Source organism: Micromys minutus (genome assembly GCF_963924665.1).
Source record: "Micromys minutus genome assembly, chromosome: 1".
NCBI classification, from domain to species: domain Eukaryota; kingdom Metazoa; phylum Chordata; class Mammalia; order Rodentia; family Muridae; genus Micromys; species Micromys minutus.
In genome coordinates, this window is record NC_137969.1 from 92,855,772 (window position 1) to 92,878,672 (window position 22,901).

The window sequence follows — 22,901 nt, forward strand, 5'->3', positions numbered from 1 at the left end:
CCAGGTGACAATCTTTATGTTCAGAAGGTCTTTGCAGCTTCCATGGACCACTCTGATTCCCAGAGTCTTAGTGGCTAACCAGGGCAGGATGTCTAACTCTGGACTTGAAAGGAGGTGGCTTGATTTCTGTAGTGCTAAAGTTATTATGAAGTTACTGAGAAATCCCTCAAACTTAATTCCTGCCTCTGACAATCAATATGATGCTCAGTCTGTGCTTCCCCCAATTCCGTCTGACCTGGGGGGAGGGGAGAAGTGTCACCCTGCTGAGGACACTGGGGCCAAGCCCCCCAAAGTGCTCCCCAGGCAGGAAGCTGCACTGGATCCTCCATAGAATCAGGCCAGAATCTCCAGGGCTTGGATTAGAAATTCAGCAAGACTCAAGCAACTTGGAAGAGCAGTTCAATAAAGTGAGTTTCCAGGAACATGCGCACAGCAGTATGAAGTCAGGAATGACTAACCGTGTGTTAATAAGGCAGTAAAAGGCTGTAGCACTATAATGAGCTCCCACAGAAAGCATTCCAGCTGCCCAGCGCAGCCCGAAGGTGAGGTGTAGAGTTGTGAGGAGAGAATGAGATCACGGCCCCAGGGCCATGTGTTCGGACTGTGAGCTCCACAGTCAACCTGGGTGTTAGCAGTGTTACAGGGAGCCGGCCAAAGACGTCCTCTTCCCTCAACGTTCCCAGCCACAACTGCCCACAATAACAGCCTCTGCCTGGTGAGACGGCTAGACCTAAGCACAAGGGCGTTCAGCTACAGGGAGCATCGTGAAGAATGAATGTAGTGCTATGGTTTCTGACGGCAGCCACGGAAACACCTTCTAGCTCTCGGCTTGGGGTTTTATTTTTCAACTAATTAATACGCAATGAAGAGAATTACAAAACAATATAGCAAAAAACTACTGTGATGACTCAGAGAAGAAGAAGCAAACTATGGAAGAAAGAAAAAGAATGAATGAAGGAAAGAAAGGAAGGAAGAAAGAAAGAAAGAAAGAAAGGAAGGAAGGAAGGAAAAAAGAAAGAAAGAAAGGAAATAAGGAAGGAAGTAAAGAAGGAAGGAAGGAAGAGAGGAAGGGAGGAAGGGAGGAAGGAAAGAAGGAAGGGAGGGAGGGAAAGACAAATGGACATTGGTGAGAGTCAATGTAGGCATTTGCCATGCATTACTGAGGAAATCCTTAATTTACTTTAATTTTAAAAATGCAGAGCTTATGAAAGAAAATAAGGCGGCGGAGGAGGAAGAAAAGGAGGGTAATGAAGAGGAGGAGGAAGAGGAGGAGGTCTGAACTTTCTGGGATTTTTAATGCAGAACAGGAGAGGGAGCAGTAGCAATGAGGCAAACATGGCCTTGCTAGCCACTCTGCTGCGGAGCCAGGCTGTGAAAGGATTAGCCAGAGAAAGGAGCTTTTAAAATAACTTTTAAAAAGAGTCTTTTTCCCTTGAGTCTGAAGACCAAGCAAGCAGAGGTCTACTTCACATCAAATCGGTTAGTCATTTGAAAATACAAGTACCAGAATGATTCTCATGTGGCTGCTACGTCCTTAATCAGATCAGCACATCTGCAAAGGGGTCAAAGGTCATCCCATGAGGGAGCTCTCCACAGATGACAAGCTTCTTTCTCACCGCTAATTCTGTTTTTCTCTGCAGATGAGTGATCTACAAGCTCGTGTGGGGATCAATATGCTTTGGGTGCTAACAGCAAATGTCTCAAGGGAGCCCAATAGGCTGTGTGCCTGAGTTTACAGTCCTACAGCTTTTGCTAATTTTGTACCCACAAAAGTGGCGACCCTCTAGAGGTATTTAAAAAAATAATTTGATATTTTTATAAGGAACATTTCTGATTTTGTTCTTCAATGCCATGCCTTATTAAGGTTGAGATAAATCACATGTAGCGTTTGCTTACCATTGATGCCACTTAAAGACATTAGTCTGGACAACATGAAGCCATAATGGGGTAGGGCAAGACCAGGTTCTGTCTACTGTCTAAAATTAAGTTTGTGTGATATGCTCTAAAATTACCCAGAGGAAGGCACATGGATAGTCAACTGAGCCTTTAGAATGAGTTCAGCCGCTCAGCCACAGTTCAGCCCACTCACTGCCTGGTGAGTCTGCAGGTTTAGATATGGCTGCCAGTTTCCAGAACCCTTCACTTCCTACTTCCTTTCCTGGCATTTCATTATACTTTCTGCATTTGGGTCTGGCTCGGAATTCAACCCTAATTTGAACATCAAAGTCTCTGTCTTATCAACATCGACACTCTTTCTCTCTCTCTCTCTCTCTCTCTCTCTCTCTCTCTCTCTCTCTCTCACACACACACACACACACACACACACACACAGAGAGAGAGAGAGAGAGAGAGAGAGAGAGAGAGAGAGAGAGAGAGAGAGAGAGAAGGAGGTCCCTCATCCTTCTCTTAACAAGGTTAAAGAATATTTTCCTTTATGTAGAATTGGCAGTTGGTCTTTTCCCCAGGGTCTGGGTACCCATTTTCCCACTTACCCTTGAGAAGGAAAACTAGCTTGAGCATACCATAGTTGGTTCTTTACTCATCGAACATCAGAGTACTCTCAACACAAATAAACCCACAAGTCCATGTATCCAAATAACGCCAAATTCTCTTAACTAGAAAAATAAAGAACATTTCTTAATTCCTAATGTTTGTATGAGTGTATGTGGTGTACATGAATGTATATATTCATGTTTGTCTGTAAGCATACTTGTCTGTGAGAGCAGGAGGACATATGCCCACATACGTGGGCAGGCCCAAGGATGACTTTAGGAGTGTTCATATCCCGTCATTCCATGAGGCTGGGTGTGATGGCTGGTGTTAACAATAACTTGGGCAGAATCTTCAGTCACCTTCGAGATGGACCTCTGGGGGATTGTCTGGATTACATCCAATAGGAGGGAACTCCCTGAGTGGGGCCCTGGACTATATTATATGGAGAAAGAGAACTAAGAAGTATTAAGTATTCATTCCCTGCTCTCTGCATTTTCACTGTGGATAGGATGTAAGAATCCAAACTCTGTGCTTATCTTGCATCAGGAGCACTTTACCTGCTGAGCTGTCTTCCCAATCTATTGTCATTTTAAAGTGGCAAACCTAAGCATTTAATTTCTGTTATTTTTAAAATCCCAAAGACAACAACAGTAGGGTGAATAAAATTCCCAGGTTGGGAACAAGCACAGAGCAAGATTTTTAGAAAGGCCAGCTGGTCTTCTATTGAGATCTTGATCCTAAGTGGCAAGGGCTTCACTAAAAGTCAGTAGAGTTAGACCATGAGACAGTGTTCCTCTTCCCAGCCCCACAGCATCCCTGTGCTCTGGCATCTGGTTACTTCTGCAGCTTCCTCACTTACTGACTCTATAATGCATCAAGTACTCAGTATGGTATTGTTTGAAATGTTGCAGATATTGGCAAAACTTCAACATCCTTATTTTAGAAAGGTAAGTTGAGAAAATCCAGCGCACAGAATGCTGCACAGCTAAAGAAAAAGTGCTGAGAACCTCAAAGGTCCGATAACAGAAAGAAAGGACTCAACACTAAGTAACAAGGGCACAGAGAAAGCAGGGTGTGGTGCATCTTGTTGATCAAAAAGGGAGGAGGACTAATAATTGGCAGAGTTGCCTTACATCTGCATGAACAAACGGAAGGTGCACAGAAGTCCCTGAGGAGTGGGAGGAATGTAGTAGCCTGGAACAAAAATGAGAAAACAGGAATGAGGAAATAGACTTGCCAGCCATAGTCTTCAAGATTGACCCTTCTGAAAAATTAAAATTCAGTTTGCAAAATTGTCTTGATATACCCCCACATGGTTTGAAAAATACACCAGGCAAAAACTCCGTAGACAATGCTGCACATCCTTATGAGAGAGATGGTTATCAAGACAGGCTGGAGAGGGTCTAACATTCAAAGGAAGGGCTGTGTGCAATAGTGACCCCAACACTCAGAGCAGATGGGTCCTGGCCCTCTCATTCTGAGTCTTTCAAGTTGGATTCAGCAGAGTCAGAACATAAGGTTATTCAAGAACAGTGGTTCTCAACCTGTGGGTTTCAACACATCTGAGTGTCAAATGACTCCGTTACACGGGTCACATATCAGATATCTTGCATATCAGATATTTACATTATGATTCATAACAGTAGCAAAATTACCGTTATGAACTAGCAGCAAAAATGATTTTATAGTTGAGCAAAAACCCAGGTAGCCCAGCACACTGCCTGTCTTGTACACAGAGGGACACCTAGTGACTTGACATCAAGAATCCACTTGGACTCAGACCAGTGCTAATCCAGCTCTCAACTTTGCATGTCGTCCATGAGCTGCTTCCCAGCCCCTTTCTAAGCTGCTGTGGGGAAACAGGTAAGATCATGCATATCCCAGGGTACAGCACAGGCTCTCAGAAAATACAGTTCTTTTGCTCTAGCAAGCACAGAGAAATCTGATAGTTTCGTCAGTTAAATACTATCAGATTTGTGGCTTATTCGTGTGAATCATCAGCCCTGTGGTTCCTACCAACCCAGAATGTCAACAGTTCTCTGAAATAATAGCTTTGGGGAGCAAATAAAAATAATTTGATGAGTTAGTGCAGGGACAACACAAAAGACTTGCTGCAAAGAGTTACCGAATCCAGATTCTTCAGATGATCCCCCCAGAGAACTTTCCAGTTCATTGAGGGTGCTCAGCACAGCTCGTGCCATCTGCTGGGGCTCGAAATCGAGGTGCTTGTACACGTTGCTTTTTCATCCCCAGAAAAGGCAGTAGAACAAACCACCAGATCTTGCTGCTGCTCATGTCAAAATGCATTTGTTTTAGTTTCTTCTCTATATCTAGTAATAGGTAATAAAAACAGGGCCCTCTCATTACAGGATTTGGAACTCAATTTGTGCACACACACACACACACACACACACACACACATGGATACGTGCACACACGCATGTGCACACGCACACTCTCATACATACAGAGGTTCTATTTCTCCCACCATTTAAACCAATTGTTGTCAACCTTCCTAATGCTGGACCTCATCTGTGAGTGGCCTGCAGGTCTACACCCCTGAGCTCAAACAACCAACTCATTGGTAGGATCTACTTGCCCTGCACTCGAGAGACCATGAGTTATAAAAACTCAAGCCACATCTGCCTGTCAGCGTGTACTGGAACTTACAACATCACATGATGAACACCTTAGTCAAGCAAGGAACAGAGCCTGTCTTGCTGGGGTGGGGAGTGGGAGGTGGGGGTTGGGGAGAGTGGTGGGAAGAGAAAACAGTGGGAGTTACAGGACAGAGAAGTCTGGTCCTAGCAATGGTCTGGCCTTAAAAGCTGCACGGAGTCTGACCTGGAATGTGACATCAAGTTGTCATGGACTCCTAAGCCAGCAATCCAGTTCTGGGGATCCCACTCTCTCTGCGTACAACTCATTTTATCACTTGAGAACACTCCTAAGGCTTCGGAGAGTTAAAGGGTCAGAGTATCAGTAAGAAGTCCACGAGGGAAAGGGTCTGGGGTGCTGTCCTGGTTTAAAAACCCACTGACTACTCCTTTCCTGTATCCTCAGGTTGAAGAGCTGCCTAACAAGTGTCCTTAGGAATTTATCACAGCTCAGGGTGTGAATGCCTGAAACCCAGCTGTCTTTACCATACAACCCTTGCCTGAAAGCTCAAAGACCAAGTACTAGAATGTCACCGTCTCTCCCTTACTTCTGTTTCATCTTTCAAGTCCTACTCCTGGACAAGTCATACTCCTACTACTTCCAAGTCCAGCAGCCTGGTCCCATCAGAGATGCGCACATCTCCGAGTCTCCTGTTCACTACACTGAGTACATCTCAGGGGTGGACTGGTACCCAGAGGTGCCTGGCTAAGCTCTAAGGCAAGCCAGGCAGGGTGGCACACACCTAGAGTCTCAACCCTTGGGAAATAGCAGCTGAAGGATCAAGAGGAGAAGGTAGTCTTCAGCTTCATGGGTGGGAGACCATCCTGGGACAAGTGAGACCTTGTTTTGAAGTGACCCAGGGATGCTTGGTAGGCAGAGTAGTAGAAAGATTAAGCAGTTGGTTTCTCTTGCAGGGAGATGGTGGCCTGCAGAGGTGTATGAGCTCTGGAGAACAGGCTGACAAGCACTGACCTTCCCCTGAGGTCCTACACTAGACAACAGCAACATACTCAGGGCACTGGGGTGGGAGTCACTCTCTGTACTCATCTGCACACGTCTGGGGCAGGTTGCCAGTGAGTGGACTCACTACAGAGGCCTCTGTCTTTGAGTCTGGAGAAAGCATGCAGAAAAACACAGACCAGTTCCGGTACACCGGTGACTTCTCAGCACAGCCATCCCCCTTCACTCAGGGCCTTGGATGTGGACACTGAGGAGGTACCCTTCCCAGCAGAGTCAGCTTCTGTATCCACAGCTAGTCTGAAAAATCCAAGTGCTGACGTCACAAGCCATGGTTTCCTTAATGTGCACACCCACTCTCATCTCCCTAGCACAGGCAGGTACGGCCACCAGCATAATGAGGGAGACTCCAGTTTCAAAACACTCAAGTCCAGACAGATGTGACAATGATCTCCCTGGACCTCGAAGAACCAGATCAGAGCAAGCCCTGAAAGGTCTCCCTAGATATCGCTCAGGGGTCGACCTCTAGGGGGCTGCCCTCCCACCTAGAGTTACTGGAGCAGGCACAAGGTCCACAGTGTTTAGGTCTAATTTTGTGAGCTGCCTAGGAACCTACTAAGTGTAGGACCCTTGGCCTTGATTGTTTAAAGCTTTGCAAAAAGGCACCAAAGACAGGAAGAAGTAGTTTGAAACAAGAGGAAGCAGCAGCAGGATAGGGTGTGTGTGTGTGTGACAGAGAGAAACACACACACACACACACACACACACACACAGAGAGAGAGAGAGAGAGAGAGAGAGAGAGAGAGAGAGAGAGAGAGAGAGATATGAAGGGCACAGGGAAAGGAAGGCCAAGGGAGAAATCCAAATTAAATGAAAACAGCATTCGTAGCAGGGCCCCTCTCAGAAGAGTCCTGCCATGCATCTACTAACCCCCACCCAGTGAAAACAAACCCATGGGGCCCGATGCCTGCCTGCTGTGGTACATAAATCTAAGGGACATAATATCTTCCACATGGGTGTGCCCCAGAGTGCACACAGGTGCGGGACAGGTCATTTCAAACGGACTGTCAAGGTCAGAACACCACCACCTGCAGGCACAATGTTAATGTCTTCATCTAGTCCCCCCCACCCCCAGGTTCTCTGCTGGTTTGTTTGCTTTCACCAGGGCGGTTTGAAATGCAGACAAGCCTGACAATGGCTCAAACATATGCACGTTTGACTTATGACTGTGCAGAGGAGACACCAGAAGGCTAAGAAAGACCCAGGGATGGCTAGAATGGACCACTTTGTCACAATTCTGCAGGAGCCACTGGAGGGGTCCCAAGCTGTAAATTGCTGGCTGAAGGGAGAAGGTCACCTGTTGGAGCCCACTGCTGGTGCTCCTTTTGAAAATGCTGATCAGCAATCACTCTGATGCACAGGGCAGAGGTGGGAGTCCTCTGCTTGAGGTCTGTTATTTTGCAGTTGATGAGGGGTAAGGGACCCTTTCTGAAACTCTTCCTTAAGGGCCTGACATTCAGAAGCCCACCGATGCCCAGGTTTTGATGAGTAGAGGAAAACCCCAGCTTGCGAATCTAACCAGCCCTTCATCAAAAAGAAAATGTGTCTGTTAAGTTGCTGAAAATTGAACCGCCCTACCTTAGCCCTGTTCAAAATATATTTTAAGATGTAATTTTTAAAAAGGTGCTAAGGCTCTAAGACACACTGCAGGCTATTTTGAATCAAACCCAAGGGTGTTCAGCTGCACCTGGATACAGGTTCTTAGAGCAAGGCCTTCTGAGCAATAGACAAATAGAGACCCATGCTGAGGGAGTTTCTCCCTGCTAGCATGCCCATTCACTTTGTTCAGTTTCAGATTCCCAAATAAGAGAAGATATTAGGCCACAAGGTTGTGGGGAGGATCCTTGAAAACTTCCCAGGTTGTCCTTACCTGGCAGAAATCCCCCCACCTCTACCCCAACCCCCACTCCAACCCCTGCATTCCTCACTCTGTGGTTCAGAACCACAGCCTAGGAAGCCAGTGTGCATTCCAAATCCATTCCAGGTCTCTACAGTGGTCCAGGCAGCTGTAGGAATTCCAGGGCACAAAGCACTCTGTTGGGTAAATTGTTAAAGTTGCAATAAAGGCTAGTTAGACAATCTCCTGGTCAAGCACCTGTTACATATGGAGACATAGTATTCCCGTTGGAGTGATCAATCACCTGGCCAAGGGACCACCCTAGAAATCCAGGCTCACCTTAAGCCATGCTGAAGAGATAGGCAGAAAACTCCCTTAATGAGATATTTTTGCTTTCCAAGATGCTCCTTTTCCCAAGAGCCAGGAAGCCATGAGGTTTGATTGGGTCTGTCCACCTTTCTGAATTTGGATTAAAATTCTTCCTTTTCCTATATCTTTGTTTCAGAACCTAAGCATGCATTTCCTGTATTACTTTGTGTTACGTGGTCAATCTCTGAAGCTTCCCTCCAAAGCTTCCCTCCCTGTCATGTGGCCAACCTCCGTGGCAGTAACTCAAATAGCATGGTTTTCCCTTCTCTCCCCACCCTCTCCACAGCTGCAGAGGCACACAGCTTGCCTTCTCTGGGCACTTTCCTTTTAAACTTTAATAAAATTGTCCTTCAACTTCCACTTGATTCCATTCTTAAATACATATATTTTTATTAATAGGACTAAAAGCTCCAAGAGTCAGATTTCCCCAGTATCACAACATGCAGTGGATCGGTGGCCTGAAATGGCCTAAGTAGCTTCCTTGGTACAGTGAAGTGCCCCAACATATCCAAGTCCTCAGTCACCAAAGACAGAAAGAAAGCAGAATTCCACAGTTGGCTGCACATTGGAGTCCTAGATATTTGTGAATAGAATCATCTCTTGAAGAGTGGGTTGAGGTGGGATTTAGTCTGCCGTGGTCCCATGAAGTAAATGTGTATCCCTCAGCACCGTAGCGGGGTGACACTGTTCAGCTGAGGAGAAGGGAATCTGTGTCTTTGATGGGCAGATGTACCAGGACAGATCTGATGGCAAAAATATAAAAGACTTTCTTGAACGATCTCTAGTAAAGAACTCCCTTTTAATTCTGTGGAATCCATGGTTTTCCTAAACTGATTAACTTGTGACCCCGCCTCCCACCCACCCCTGACTCACAATTACTTACTTTCCACAAAACTAGTCTCCTTGAAGCTTCAAAAGCTGACAATATGGGCTCACATTTCCTTGAGGCATAACTTGTCTGGCATTCACCATACTTGTTCACTGATTAGGTAGGTGTTTTGGCCATTGTCCATCTTGTCCCCAATACCAGCTTGGGTAGGATGTCCCCAAACTACATAAGCATGAAAAATCTTTAGAACTACAACAGACTTGCCCCTAAAGGGAAACACTGTCCTCCAACTCTCGGATGCCCTCACAGAGGAAAACATACCAACTGCAGCTCAGTAAGGCCACCTCCAGGGACAAAGGCCTAGTTGCCAAGACTACAAGAGCAGCTTTCTCTTAGCCAGAGAGTCCAACTCTTTTAGAATGGAGTCTCAAGATTCCCATTTCACAATGTGGAAGGGGAGGAGTAATTCCTAGCAAGCTGATGGGGAAAGGTGAAGTGCACACATAGTCTCTTTGAGAACTAGAGACTGTTCAGTCTTCCTGTCTACACTAAGGAGTTACTTCTATAATGCGCACAGGTAGGGGGCCAGACATAGGGACACACACCTTTAATTCCAGCTCAGAGGCAGAGGTAGGTAGGTGGTGTTTGGTTTTAACCTAGGTCAAGGAACTTTTGGTATTTTATGTGCCAAAGCAGACCTGGCCTCTAGGTTCTCCCCGAATCATCAGTCCCTACCTGGCATACCCTGCACCCCAGCCTTGAACTTTGCAATCTAGGGGCTGGGCTGCCCTTCCCCCAGAGGCTCTTCCCGATGTAATCCTTTTTTTCCCCCCCTCTCTTCTTTCTCTGTGTGCCTTTTTGCTTTCTCTCCCCTACCCAACACCCCTCCTGTTCTCCATTGTAACTTCCGTAGCATCAGTCCTTGGGGTCAATGAACTCTTCCACATGAGTGCAGCTTCCTTATAAACCTGCTTTCAGCAGAGAAATAACCTACCAAATGGCGCCAAAACCCAGGAGAGATTGAGCCCCAGCCTGATGGCCCCAGTCTTTACTGGCCACATGCAGACCACTTCCATCCCTCACTCCTTCTCCCCTGTATACATCATTTCTTTGGACTGTGAGTGCCCATCACCAGCTACTGCCTCTTCAGGTCCAGGGCCCTCTGGCCTCGCTCTGATGATTTGTAGCCACAACAGAGTAAGCCCTGGACAGGCTGACTCCATGGCAGGCTTCAAATTGGCAGTTCAGGAAACTAGGCCTAAATCTCTGTTTCCGAGAACTGGTTACATCCAGATAAGTTCAGGGCTCAGAAGCTGCCCAGCCACCTGGCCTGAGGCAAGGACAATGGGTCAGCAGAAGTCTCCAGATTTACCCAGCAATGGTTATGGAATGTCCCTAGAGATAGAGCCAGTGATAGAGGTCGCCTATCCCTCCCCCAAATTCCTCTGATGTGCTTTAATTGGGCCTGTGAGCTCACTTGGGCATCTCCATCTTGAAACAGAAGACCCCAGTATGCTGTACTTCTGCAGAATGAAACATCTTTGCTTTTACATACTTTGAGTCTGGAGTATCATTCTTTGGCGATTAATGGACTCTTACAGCCCCATCCCAAACAAAGATTGGGTATTTGTTTTGGGGGAAGCATTGATATAGAGACCTCTTACCTGAGGTCACCACCCCAGCATAAATAGTTCTTTTGTCTCAAACTATGAATTGGGATGCCAATTCAATAATGCTGAGAAGACAGGTGCTAAGGAATCTAAAACAAAAATTATTCAAACTGACCCTCCCCCCTTTTTTTGGAAGCTGGGCTTTCCTACTCTTCCTGAACCACTCTTAGCACAAGGTTCCAGGTGACTCCTAACCCTGTTCTTCCTCAACCCTTCCTGTCCCTGTGTGGCCATGGTAGTAGCTGTGCTATCAGCGGCTGCATCAGCACCAACATTGCTGATTACAGTGATGATGGTGAACAACCAGCCTGCTCATTTTAAATCTCCTGCTGCACCAACAGGACAAAAGTGTATACATGGGGTAAATAGCACAGGACTGGTCACCATCTTGATTTTGGGATAAAAGGGTCAAATTATGGCTTCACCACCATCTTTCTTAAGGGCAACCACACCTGACACAAGCAAGGAAGCAGGTCTCCAAAATGTACTTCAAATTAACATAAAAATTTTGGTTCCAGTCTCATAAAAGCTACAATAAATAAAAAAAAAAATCAAGTTGATAGCCAGTAACCTTATAAGTGATCATATCCTTTAATTTAGCCTTCTGCTTTTGTTTGCTAGATGTACATTTAGAACAGATGACTAAAAACAGACGTAGATTGTCTAACATTAATATGCTTAGTAGGTGCTGGCCTCAAACCTGTCAGAGACCTGATGTATATGGCATTTAAAGTCTTAAACTTAAGATGCTTAAAATGACAGATGGAGGCTCCCAAATCCTAGCAGTGACACTTCAAGTTCCCCAGGAAGATACCGAGACATCGAGAGTGGACCCCACCCTGATTGTAGTATGATGTAGAAACCTCTTATCTGAGAAAGGCTGCTCTACTACCTCACCTGCTGCTGAGGCCCAGCCTGAACTGTGGACAAACGGGGATGTTGGACATGCTTCTTGCTGCTTTAGTCAAAGCAAGATTAGTCTCCCAAGTTCCTCCTCCACAGGAAGGCCTCTCAGATTTGCTGGGCCTGGCAGCTGAAGATTGATCCTGCTCCAGGATCCATGTCCCCAGTGAAGCCACTGACATCACAGGAACCAGGTGGGGTGACTGTCTGGGTAATGGGTAGATCTGCCATTTTAATGGACACATAGGACATTTAGATATATCTTTCTCGGGCCTTTGAGGGGTGTGAACCCAGTGATCAACCATCCGTGTCTCACAGTAAAATAACTGGATAGGTAAAGTTTATGTAAGGTCTGTGGATATCGAAGGTCCTAAGGAAGTGTTTAAAGGTCTAGGAAGATGTTCTGAGGTAGATAACAATACACGTTATAAAGGATTTATCTTTTTGTAAACTTAAAAAGATTCTTGTAAACTTCAGGGAATCTGCTCAAATCCACCTCTCATTGGTCAAATGGACTCAAGATAGGTACTAAAAATGAACCCCTCCCCCAAATTCCTGAGGGTGGGAACTATTTCCCTTTCCCTAGGACCTCGAACCCCTTCTCCAACTGCCAAGACCTAAAATTTTCAAATGTACGCTGTCTTAGTTAGGGTTTTACTGCTGTGAACAGACACCATAACCAAGGCAACTCTTAGAAAGACAACATTTAATTGGGGCTGGCTTACAGGTTTAAAGGTTCAGTCCATTATCATCAAGGTAGGAGCATGGCAGCATCCAGGCAGGCATATTGCTAGAGGGTCTGAGAGTTCTACATCTTTATCCAAAGGCAGACAGAAGACTGGCTTCTAGGAAGCTAGGATGAGGGTCTTAAAGCCCATGCCCACAATGATACACCCATTCCAAAAGGCCACACCTACTCAATCAGGGCCACACCTTCTTCTAATAGTGCCATCCCCTGGGCTAAGCATATACAAACCATCATATATACCCCCAAAATTTTCTCCCCAAACTCCTATCTTCTGCCCCTACCCAAGTGTCCTCTCAGAACCTGCATCTAGAAAAGCTTCAACACGGTTACTAACAGGTGCTCTGGCTCAGCCTCACAGAAAGCATCAACTGGGCTTGCACACTCCTACCCCAAAATGGACCCACAGCCTGGATGGCAGTGAGACAACCAGTTGACATTGACAACTCAACCAGAACTTGGCCGATATTCGAGCTTTTTGCCCACACTCTAAAATTGTACCCCAAATGTCAGCAGGACATAGTCATGGACGATTATGGTACCCCAATAAACCTGCCTCTAGTCTAATCTAATTTTATATAATATCTGTTTTACATTGACTCATTTCACGAGCAGCAGAGAAATAACCTATCAGGTGGACTTTTGTGAGTTTGAGACCAGCCTGGTCTACATAGACTTCCTGGCCAGCCACAGATAAACAATGAAAACATGAGAGAGAGAGAGAGACAGAGAGAGAGAGAGAGAGAGAGAGAGAGAGAGAGAGAGAGAGAGAGAGAGAGAGAGAGAAAGAGAGAGAGAGAGACAGAGAGAGAGAGACAGAGAGAGAGAGAGAGAGAGAGACAGAGACAGAGACAGAGACAGAGAGACAGAGACACACCCAGAGAGAACAAGGACACATGGTTACTTACCAAGAAGCAGAAGGTGTCCTATTTTGAGCTCCACTCTGGAGTTAAATTGTAACTCATTTTAACATTGCTCCCTCACATCCCACACAACATTCAGGTTTTTATGAAAATAGTATTTCTTTACTTCAGGACAGGGTGTTGTGGGGCCTAGGCTAGCCCGTCATTGTGTAACCAGAGACGACTGAAGTAGAAACTTGGAGTTTCTTTGAACAGTCAGTTGTGTCAGGAGTGTTTTCCTGAAGTGGACATGGGTGGAAAGGATGTTTCACTAAGGTAGACTTGTGAAGGAAGCTTCACTAAAGCAAACATGTGAAAGGACAAATTATGTTAGAAAGACCCACAGACGACGGATGACTCTGGACGGTATCAGTATGCCTTTCCATTGTTTATTCGTCATCTTTGTTGAGACTCCCAAAGGAGAGACACACCAAAAACCTAGTGGCTTCTTGCCATGGAATCTGGCACAGTGATGTTATCTGATGTAGACTCACATGCAGAAGTGACACATGGTGAAACAAGACCCGTGGAAGACATGTGATGTTTGGAGACAGTATACATAGGACTCAACAAACAGCGACAGGGGCTTGGCTTGCTTGTATAGCTAGCTTTACAAATGCTTCTTTTCTTGGTCTCTCATCCTTGCTGATCTTCACTCTGTTCAGAGAGGCATGGTAGAGAACATCTCCAGGTGTCCCTGCTGGTCCTAATTTCTCCTGCTGATTTGGCTGAGGCCTGGATGGCGGCTCCTGTGAGGTTGTGCCACTGCCACTGCTGTCCTGACACTACTGAACTGGACGGCTGGTTTATCTGTGCCGTGTCTGAGAGTAGATCGAGCCGCTGCTGACCTGTGAACTGAACTGCTGACTTGATAAAGCAGATGGGATTTGCTGCAAAGAACAATTTCTAAACCTGTCCACTTCTCCCATATCCTAATATCCTTTTTACCCACTATCTCTGGTGGGTGGTAGGCTAGAAGGGAGGTTAAAGCATTTAAGAACAATCATTAAAAGGACTTTGAAAAATCTAAGCCAAAAGATGATCCTGGATTTCTGATCCTTTTGCCTCCACAAACTGGGAAAACGAGTACATGCCCTTACATCCCATTTTATGCTCAAGATTAGACCCAGGGCTTTAGGCATGCCATATAAGCACTCTGCAAACAGCTACATCTTCAGCCTCCAAAGGAACACAGTTTTGAAAACAATCTCCTTTTATCTTTGGCCTTTTACTCAATTTGTTCAATTGTATTTTAGGATGAGCAAGGACACACACACACACACACACACTCACTCACTCCATACATAGGTCCCTCCCAGGAAAGCTCTTCATGTGCTGTATTTAAGGACTATTCCTAGAGCTCGTATCCTCCCCCATAAGGAACTAACATGCTTATAACACTGTGTAGAACCCAGCAGCTTTCTCTGTAATGGTCTCAGAAATAAGTCCCTGAAATGGTCGACATTCAAATGTAGGCTCTTATCCCTTGCCTTCCACAGTTCTGTATCCAGAGAGCACAGCAATGGGGGCTCAGTAGTGAGGTGGGAGTGGCTTTCCCTCCAAGAGAAGAACATAAGCTGGTGGCAACTAGCCACATCAGGGCACAGGGCTGGAAGAGATTAGCTCCCTAGACAACATCAAAAGAGAGAAGATGATTACAAACACAGGTAGAGGGTGATTGCTGCAGGCCTTTCAGAGGCCTGGTGAGTTCTCTTCAAGGATGGCTCTCCAGCAGTTCTATCGTCTATGTGTGTGTGTGAACAGTTCAAAGGAAAGGGAACACTTAAGTGCAATCATACTGAGGGTGAGAGGTCATGGGCCGATGATGATAAAATGCTACTTGTGGGTCTGACAAGCGGCACAGCTGCTCTGTGGCGAGAAGATTCTAGACAAGCAGAAGGCGTGCTTTTGCTCTGACTGACCCTCAGTGGAAAAGTTAGTTCTGCACACTCACAGCAGAGCCACAATCCACATCACCTTCCCTGAGAGCAGTGCCCTCAACCCTAGACAGTTAAAGTCTCACCAATGTCTGGGCTCCAAACTCTTAGTCCCTGCACAACTTAATAGAAACTGACTACTGTTTCTTAAACTGTAACTGAGTTGAGGGGCGGGGGCACAAACGTTTGGCCCCAGCCTATAACCGGTATAGTTCAAATCCAACACGAGCTGAATCGAACATGTTTCTGGCAGCAGTTGCTGGCATTGCATCCTTAGCTGATAAGCACACAGACACACACACACACACACACACACACACACACACACACACTTTGCACCCCTTGAGCTTCAAACGCTTGTCACAGACTGGCAGCTGCTGAATGTTACCACCACGGAGTTTTCACTGGGCGCACAAGGTTTTCTGCTTTCATAGAAACAAAGGCTTAATCACAGGAAGTGAGGACTTATATTTTCCTACCATCATGCCTCAGCAAGTATGAGATCGGTGTATCTTTGGGTTGATTGTAGTTTTGTGTTAGAGTGTTTGGCTTTAGGAATGCTTGAGTTGCTGATTTGAGTTTCATTTTTAAAAAATCATAAAATGAATTGGATCACTGAAATTAGGGCAGAACTTCTAATTATTTTTTTTAGCTGGCTGTAAAATACTCCTGCCATATTTGTTTGAAACAGCCTTTGGAATGTTGAAGATCTTAAAGTCAAAATATTAGCCAGGTTTGAAAAACACTGAAGTTGCACTAGACCCTGCAGCATCAAATATTCAGCTAGGATTTAACTGTTTATGTAAAAATATGCAGGCATATCCCTCTCCTCAGTGTGCGCATTAGTCTTTAAATATGATATACTAAGATGCATTTCCTTACTACTCATCAGTAGATATTGTACAAATTTTACATTTACAATTTTAATATGAAAATCTCTGGAAGATAGGGCTTGCGAATGGAAGAGCCAAGGTCACCATGTCAATGACCAGGAAAACCATTGAAGCCAGGGCTTTCCAAGCCCTGCAAAACCCTGCACTTTGTGAACAACAGTTACTGCTTTAGGAAATAAAAATGAAAACCAGAACAAGTTAGGAGAATGCTCTCCTGTAGGAAGAGAAGCAAACCAGGTAAGTCTCTCATGGAACCAGAAATTGGCGATGAAAACCTGTTGCCCTGGGGAGGGCACTGCTCATCGAGCTGCCCCAGCAAGCTTGCAAAAGACAGACTTTTCCAGGGGCAGAAAAGGAAGGTGTAAGCTGCTGGTCACCTCACTCACACATGCAAAAGGCACAAGGGACAGGAGTGCTCATTCACATGTTTGGGGTTTTAGAGACACAAACCCATGAAGACATTTGAGATTGCATTTAAAATCTGAGAAGCAACTGAGGTTAAAGACAAAACATATATGCAAACCCCAAATATGGAGCTGGTGAGAGAAAGCCGAAGAGTGCAGGGTGTGTGGACTTGGGAGTGAATACGCACTGACTTGTGTATGTGTGTGGGGGGGGCGTCTTGAAGGAAAAACCACTGTGGGCACAACCCTTGGCATTTAAAGGAGAGGTTAGGGAATTAAAGACTCAAGTGTAAGTTAGGAAAAAAAAAAATGAGAAAAGGCTTCCAAAGCCTCGAAACCTTACCACTTAAGATAATGATGGAAACTTAGGACAGCTTCCTCTCTGGCAGAAAGGAGCGCAGTCAGAGGCTGAAAACAACAGGCCCCTTGTAGCGCCTGTTGTGCTTTGCTTATTCTATTACCAAGTGGCTGGGAGATAAGAACAAACAAGACAACACCCCGTCTAACTGGGGGGGGGGGGGCAGCCTGGCTCCAGTCACTCCCGGGCATGTGTGTGCAGGACGCCTGTTTGTAGTTGAGGTGCTTAGGAAACTCCAGGCAGGGTCAGGGGCTGGGATAAGATGCAGCCATCTTCCATTACACAACCCAAACAAGTTGTGTTAATAAGGGGCTTTACGGCATTTCTCCACCAAGCGCATTGAGAGTATTTGAGTAATTATTCTCTAAACTCTGTGTCAACATTAGTTTTGTTCAATAAGAAAAAAAAAAACAATCCTTAAAAAATGTAGAGAAGCAAAGATTTACGCCCAGTTCCCCTCCCTGCACCTTACTGAGTGAGCAACGAACCACGCAATGGCCGGCGGGTAAAGACGATGTGGCTTGGGGTCATCTTTCTCCCTTGGCACTGGGGTTGGGTCCAGTCTAGGTGTCAGGTGTCGTGCTAGTTCCAGCAGTGGAGGTTCTGCTCACAAACAGCAGCAGCTAAGCCCCAGGGCTCTAGCTGGCAGGTCATGTTTGTACAGCGCCTGTGATCCTGGGACAAAGCTGGTCTCTGTGGCTGTCCCATAGCTAAGTGTCTGTGTTTATTCTCACGTGGCTGACCTGAGCACCCTAACAAAGCCACCCTCCCTACCTCCAGTGTCCTAGGTTTTACTTTCTGCAGAGCACACATTTTTCACTTTTGTGTATTCTGTTTTTCTCCCAGAGAATGGAGATCTCATCAACTGCACTTGCCCATGCAGGTTCCGCAGTTTAGTGCTGCACGCGGACCACATGTGTGTTGGAAACGCAGACGGAGCAGACAGCTACACACAACCTGGTAAGGAGCCAGCAGCAAGGAGGTCAGAGTTCACCAGCTACCTCGGCCAGACACACTACCTCCACTTCCACAGATGGACGGGGGCAAGACTCACATGTGAGCACTGAGGTTGAAATGTACAGCCACGGAGAGTTTGGTGGCCTGAAACAAAGCCCTGGCACTGAGATAATTTGCAGAATTCTTACAATTCCAATGTAGAGGAGGTTATACAGAAAGGTAATCTTGCCGGCCTAATCCTGCTTTGTGACACAAAACTGAACTATGAAAGACAAAATTAAGACCAGGACGTAACTATGATCTGCTAAGAGGCAGGACTGGGTGTTTGTGAATCTAGATCCAGTCTAGTTCTAGGCTGTCGTTCCACAGCAAACTGACACTAGAGTGAGGTATGGAGTGTGACCAAGAGTGTCCTTCGCATGTGTCTCTCAGTGAGAGGGGGATGGGCGGGCTGTTCCATCTCAACCTGAGACGTGGGAATACGTGAGGTCATAAATGAAAACAGCAGATTACCTCAACAGCAGGAGAGCTTTCTGTACATGAGAAACTTATTTAAAATGGACTCATATCTTTATGAATGCATCATATTACTACAAAACATGCAGACACCATGTTCATGGAGGCAGAAATGAAGTGAAACAAACCCAGAAAGCCCACATATCCCAAATGAGCAAAAGATGTAATAGGGTGGGGGCACGAAAGACCAAGTGCAAACTGGCCATCAGCAAGAGTGAAGCGCCTTTCTTTTTGAGCAATGGGTAAGGAAAGGGCAGGGGCAAGATTGTGACGCTTTCAAGTTGTAAAACTGTGTTTTCCTCAGCTCACTGGAGTCACCTATTTGGCTCAAAAGCAGAACCCAGAAAGTGAGTTTTAAGGATTCTCATTCATGCTAAAATAAACGATGTTTAAAGCATTGTGTGTTGCCCAAACATTTTTTAAAAAATCCTTTCACACAGTTAATGATTTGCCTGTTTTTGTTCACATGAAGATGCCGAATGCCGCTTGCCAAAGTGGAATACTAAAGTGGCATTTGTTATAATTAAAACCTAATTGCTAAAGCCCAGAGCGATGGAATTTATGATCCTGCTCTGTGTTTATAAGACAGGGAGTCAGAAAAGAGTCAGGTAATTTATCAAGGGGACTTTGATTTTCCATCATGTAATAATGATCAGGACATGGTGAATTTTGGTTTCTTGTGATGACATTTCATGGATTTGAGAGTCTCCCTGTTTCTGTTTGGGGCACAGAGTTGACCTCCATGCCTGCCATCTTTGCTACAGCAAAGTCTTGAGCATAGATAAAACATCAGGGCCCCAGTAGCTGGTTGAGTCATCTGGGCACTCAGCTATATGTAGCTCAAAGTGTAGGGATCTGTAGGGCCAAGTTCAGCAAGTGGAATCAATTTAAGTCAGTGTTTGAAAAAACAAAAGCCTACTCCAACTCTGCACCCCCAACTAGGAGTACACACCACAATCACCCTTCCACAGTACAACTGCAAAGAACAGGAAACAACTTAACCAGAACAGACTGTGTCCTGACTAATAAGAAAAGGTAGGGTGGGGGTAGAGGAAGTATTTGAGAATTCTGTGTACAGTTCTCCAGTTCCGAAGCCTAACAGCACTCTCATGGTTGCTCAGTTGTTGGCACCACCCCAGTTTTGACATTTGTGCACAGCACCGTTTGGCCTTCAGGTACTTAGGCTTATTATTTTTAAAGTACAGCATTAAGAATATTTAAATATCTCAGAAAGCAGAAACCTTACCACCTGCCTGCTTGGGCATGCAGACTTGGAGGGAAAAAATTACAGAACAGTCTTCAGGTTAACACATCCCACTTCTGGCAGACAGTGTCTCAAAAGAAGGAGCTATCAAGAAGTTCTATGCTTAAAAAATACTTTGCCTTTGGTTCCCCCCAGGCTGGAACATGGAATTGTTAACAAATATGTCCTGAAAAACAGTGCCAACAACCCACCAAACAAACATGACCCTCGAAGCTGTCCACAAATGATTAGCATTTAATGAGCAACCCGTTCTTCACCAATACCTGCTTAAATTAAGCCCAGGAGACTCTTCAAAGGAACCAAAGACGTCTCCTTGTTAAGACCAACTATATATAGACATCAAGACAATTATATGATGCATGCAACCACATATATATAATTATCCTAGTTTTTACATTCCCATTATCTTCATAAATACAGGATAAAAATCAGTCTACACCATTTTCTGAGACCTCCTCAAGGATTACAAGCCAGATATCCCTTAAAAAATGTAATGTAGGGTGTGTGTGTGTGTGCAGTAAAGATCAAAAGCAAATGTTCTGGACAGTTCTTTTCTACTCAAGGGTTTTACCAAGAATGTGTGCAATTTTTTTTGGGGGGGGGGAACACCACACATGACAGCTGTTCAAAAGCATAGAAATTAATTGGCAGCAAGAATTTCCTTGACTAATAGGGAAAAACTCAAAGCCACATGTCTGATGAGCTGGCTTTCCCACCCTAGTCAAGCACAGCCCTGCTAGTGATTAGGATTTGCAAACAGAAGCATAGTCAAGGTTCACCCGCCATCTTTTCTCTGTGGGACAGAGCTGTTCTTCCATCACTGTGTGAACAGACAGTGGGGTTGATGTTTGTGGCTGTGATTAACACAGGGCAAAGAGTCAGCTAGCAAGTTTCTTTTTGTCAGAATAAGATGGAGGCACAGTAAAAACAATTCATTTGCTGTATTAAAAATAGGAATGAGTCGTTATATCCCTCCCCCAAGGTAAGCCATCTGCTTTTAGCTGTTTTCCAGCACTGTGGATGGATTCATTCTCTGACACCGGGTTCTCAAGTTGTAGCCTTGTGACCACTGGTGAAAACGGATGAGGCAGCTGGTCAGGATTAGGTGAACAGCTGTGGTCCTGGGACCAGGTTTTGTTACTGTGCTCAGAGCCAAACACCATGACCTTGGACTCATTAGCAGTAAGTTCTCATTACCCAAGCTAACAACAACTAAGCAATCATGAAAACTATCCCCTGAAGCTAGGAGTAAGATATCCAGGAGGAAACAAGGAACTCCTATCCAAGGCAAATGAAACTGCTGACAGAGTTTAAGACAAATATTCTCTTGTTAGTTCCTAGACTTCTGAGGCACGTCCCACATGCCATGCTGAGCAGCCTACCTGGCCATCCCCAGGCTTGGAAAGTTGGTGGGGACAATGAGTATGTCCAACCGGGGGAAAGGGTGTGTTCCCAGGACAGCGTGTGCAGCTGAGAGGCAAGGAGGGATCAGCCACAGCAGGGCCTCTTGGCAGGCACCTTCAAGGCACACTGGGGCGAACACTCGATAAGGAAGGATGTCCTGGGTGGCAGCAGAGGCACTCTGGAACCGGCAGGGGTATTCCACGTGACTGCAGGTGTCACCAGACCTGGGCAATGCAAAAGAAGACAGTGGCTCAAACAGGCCCATTAACAAAGGTGGTTCTTTCAATTGTTGGCTTGTCTGCCTTTGGACAGCAGTGAAAATTATGGGTCAAATATTTATTAATGGGCATGAAGTGACTAAGTGACTTCAATCTGAGCTAATGAAAGTGACAGTCTTATTTTAGAATTATGGGGGTTAGGGGTGAGCAAGATTTGAAACAGTAAGACAATCTCCCACCCAAATTAAAGCAAATTCTACCTTCAATAATGTGATCTCAAATACCATAATAAAGAAACTGTCCAAGTGACTGACAGTTTTTATGCAATAGCCGCTTTATTTATTGACTTTTCATTGGGATCTCATGGAGCCCAGGTAGCTTTGAACTCAGGATATAGCTGAGGCTTCCTTTCAACTTCTGATTCTTCTGCATCTATCTCTCAGGTACTGGGATTACAGGTGTGAGCCGCTACGCCCCTGGCTATAGGCAAGTTAAAGATTCCATTCTGGAAATCCTAGAATAAGTGACCTTGGATGAGGTACGACAATGACCTACTATGGTTATAGGTACAGTGTTCAAAAAAAAAAAAAAAATCACAAACCATCTTATCAAAAAGTAATTAGGCATCCTTTACAGAACTTGCCAGAGGCCAGCACTTCCAAGAGCACTCTTTTCAATACACTTTTGGGCTTTGGAGACAGGGTCATAGGCATCCCGGGATGGCCTTAAACTCACCATGTAGATGAGAATGGCCTTAAACTCCTGATCAACTTGTCTCTACCTCCTATGTGCTGGGACTACTGGCATATGCCTGGTTTATATAGTGCTGGGAATTGAACCCAGAGCTTCCTGCATGCTAGGCAAGAACTCTACCAACTGAGCTAAGTCTCCAGTCCCTTTTCTAATGCACTTTCAGTATAAATTTAATGAAATCAACCTCCTAAGGAAGCAGAGCAGAGTCCAGCTAGCCCCATCTGACATGCTACTCTCTGAAAGGCAAAGGCGGAACTGAAAAAAAATTCCTAAGGCCTGACTCACCGGTCTCAAGAGAACTTATATATCTAAAGAAACAAACATCAAAGAGAATTCTATATTTTCATCTGTTGACATGCCCTCTATTCAGACACAATGGAAAAACCCTGTAACCTTAAATTGCAGATTATAATTCTAGCTGTGGGGGTTGCTGTGACTCACCACGGGTACCGAAGAATCTCTAAGTGCTTGCCTGTCTCAGTTTGGGCAGGTTGCAACAATAATTCCTCTTTAGGTTTATGGAGTATCTTCCACCCACCCAAGGCCTGTGATCATGAGATCCACACAGCTATGTAAACAAGCCTCAACTTCCACCATTGTGCTTTAAGAACAACCAGTCCCAGTGAGGCTTGGGTATGGTTGGGTGTGGGTTAAAGAAAAAAAAAAAAAAAAAAAAAAAAAAACAGAGACCCATAAAACTGCCAAAATAAAGTGACTGCAAGAACATAGTTACTAACACTGAACTCAAGCCAAAGTCCTGGACTGATAACATCA

At 45.3% G+C, this 22,901-nt stretch overlaps 1 protein-coding gene across 1 annotated transcript in view; it reads right to left on the bottom strand.

The window, feature by feature from the left end:
- The window catches only part of AOPEP (aminopeptidase O (putative)), a gene marked incomplete at its 5' end in the record, with an annotated part of 246,495 nt that overhangs the window by 186,670 nt on the left and 36,924 nt on the right, over positions 1-22,901 (bottom strand). The window contains one exon of the mRNA XM_080931953.1: positions 21,135-21,380. Coding sequence (XP_080788079.1) covers positions 21,135-21,380 — 246 coding nt within the window. The remainder of the gene's footprint in view (positions 1-21,134; positions 21,381-22,901) is intronic.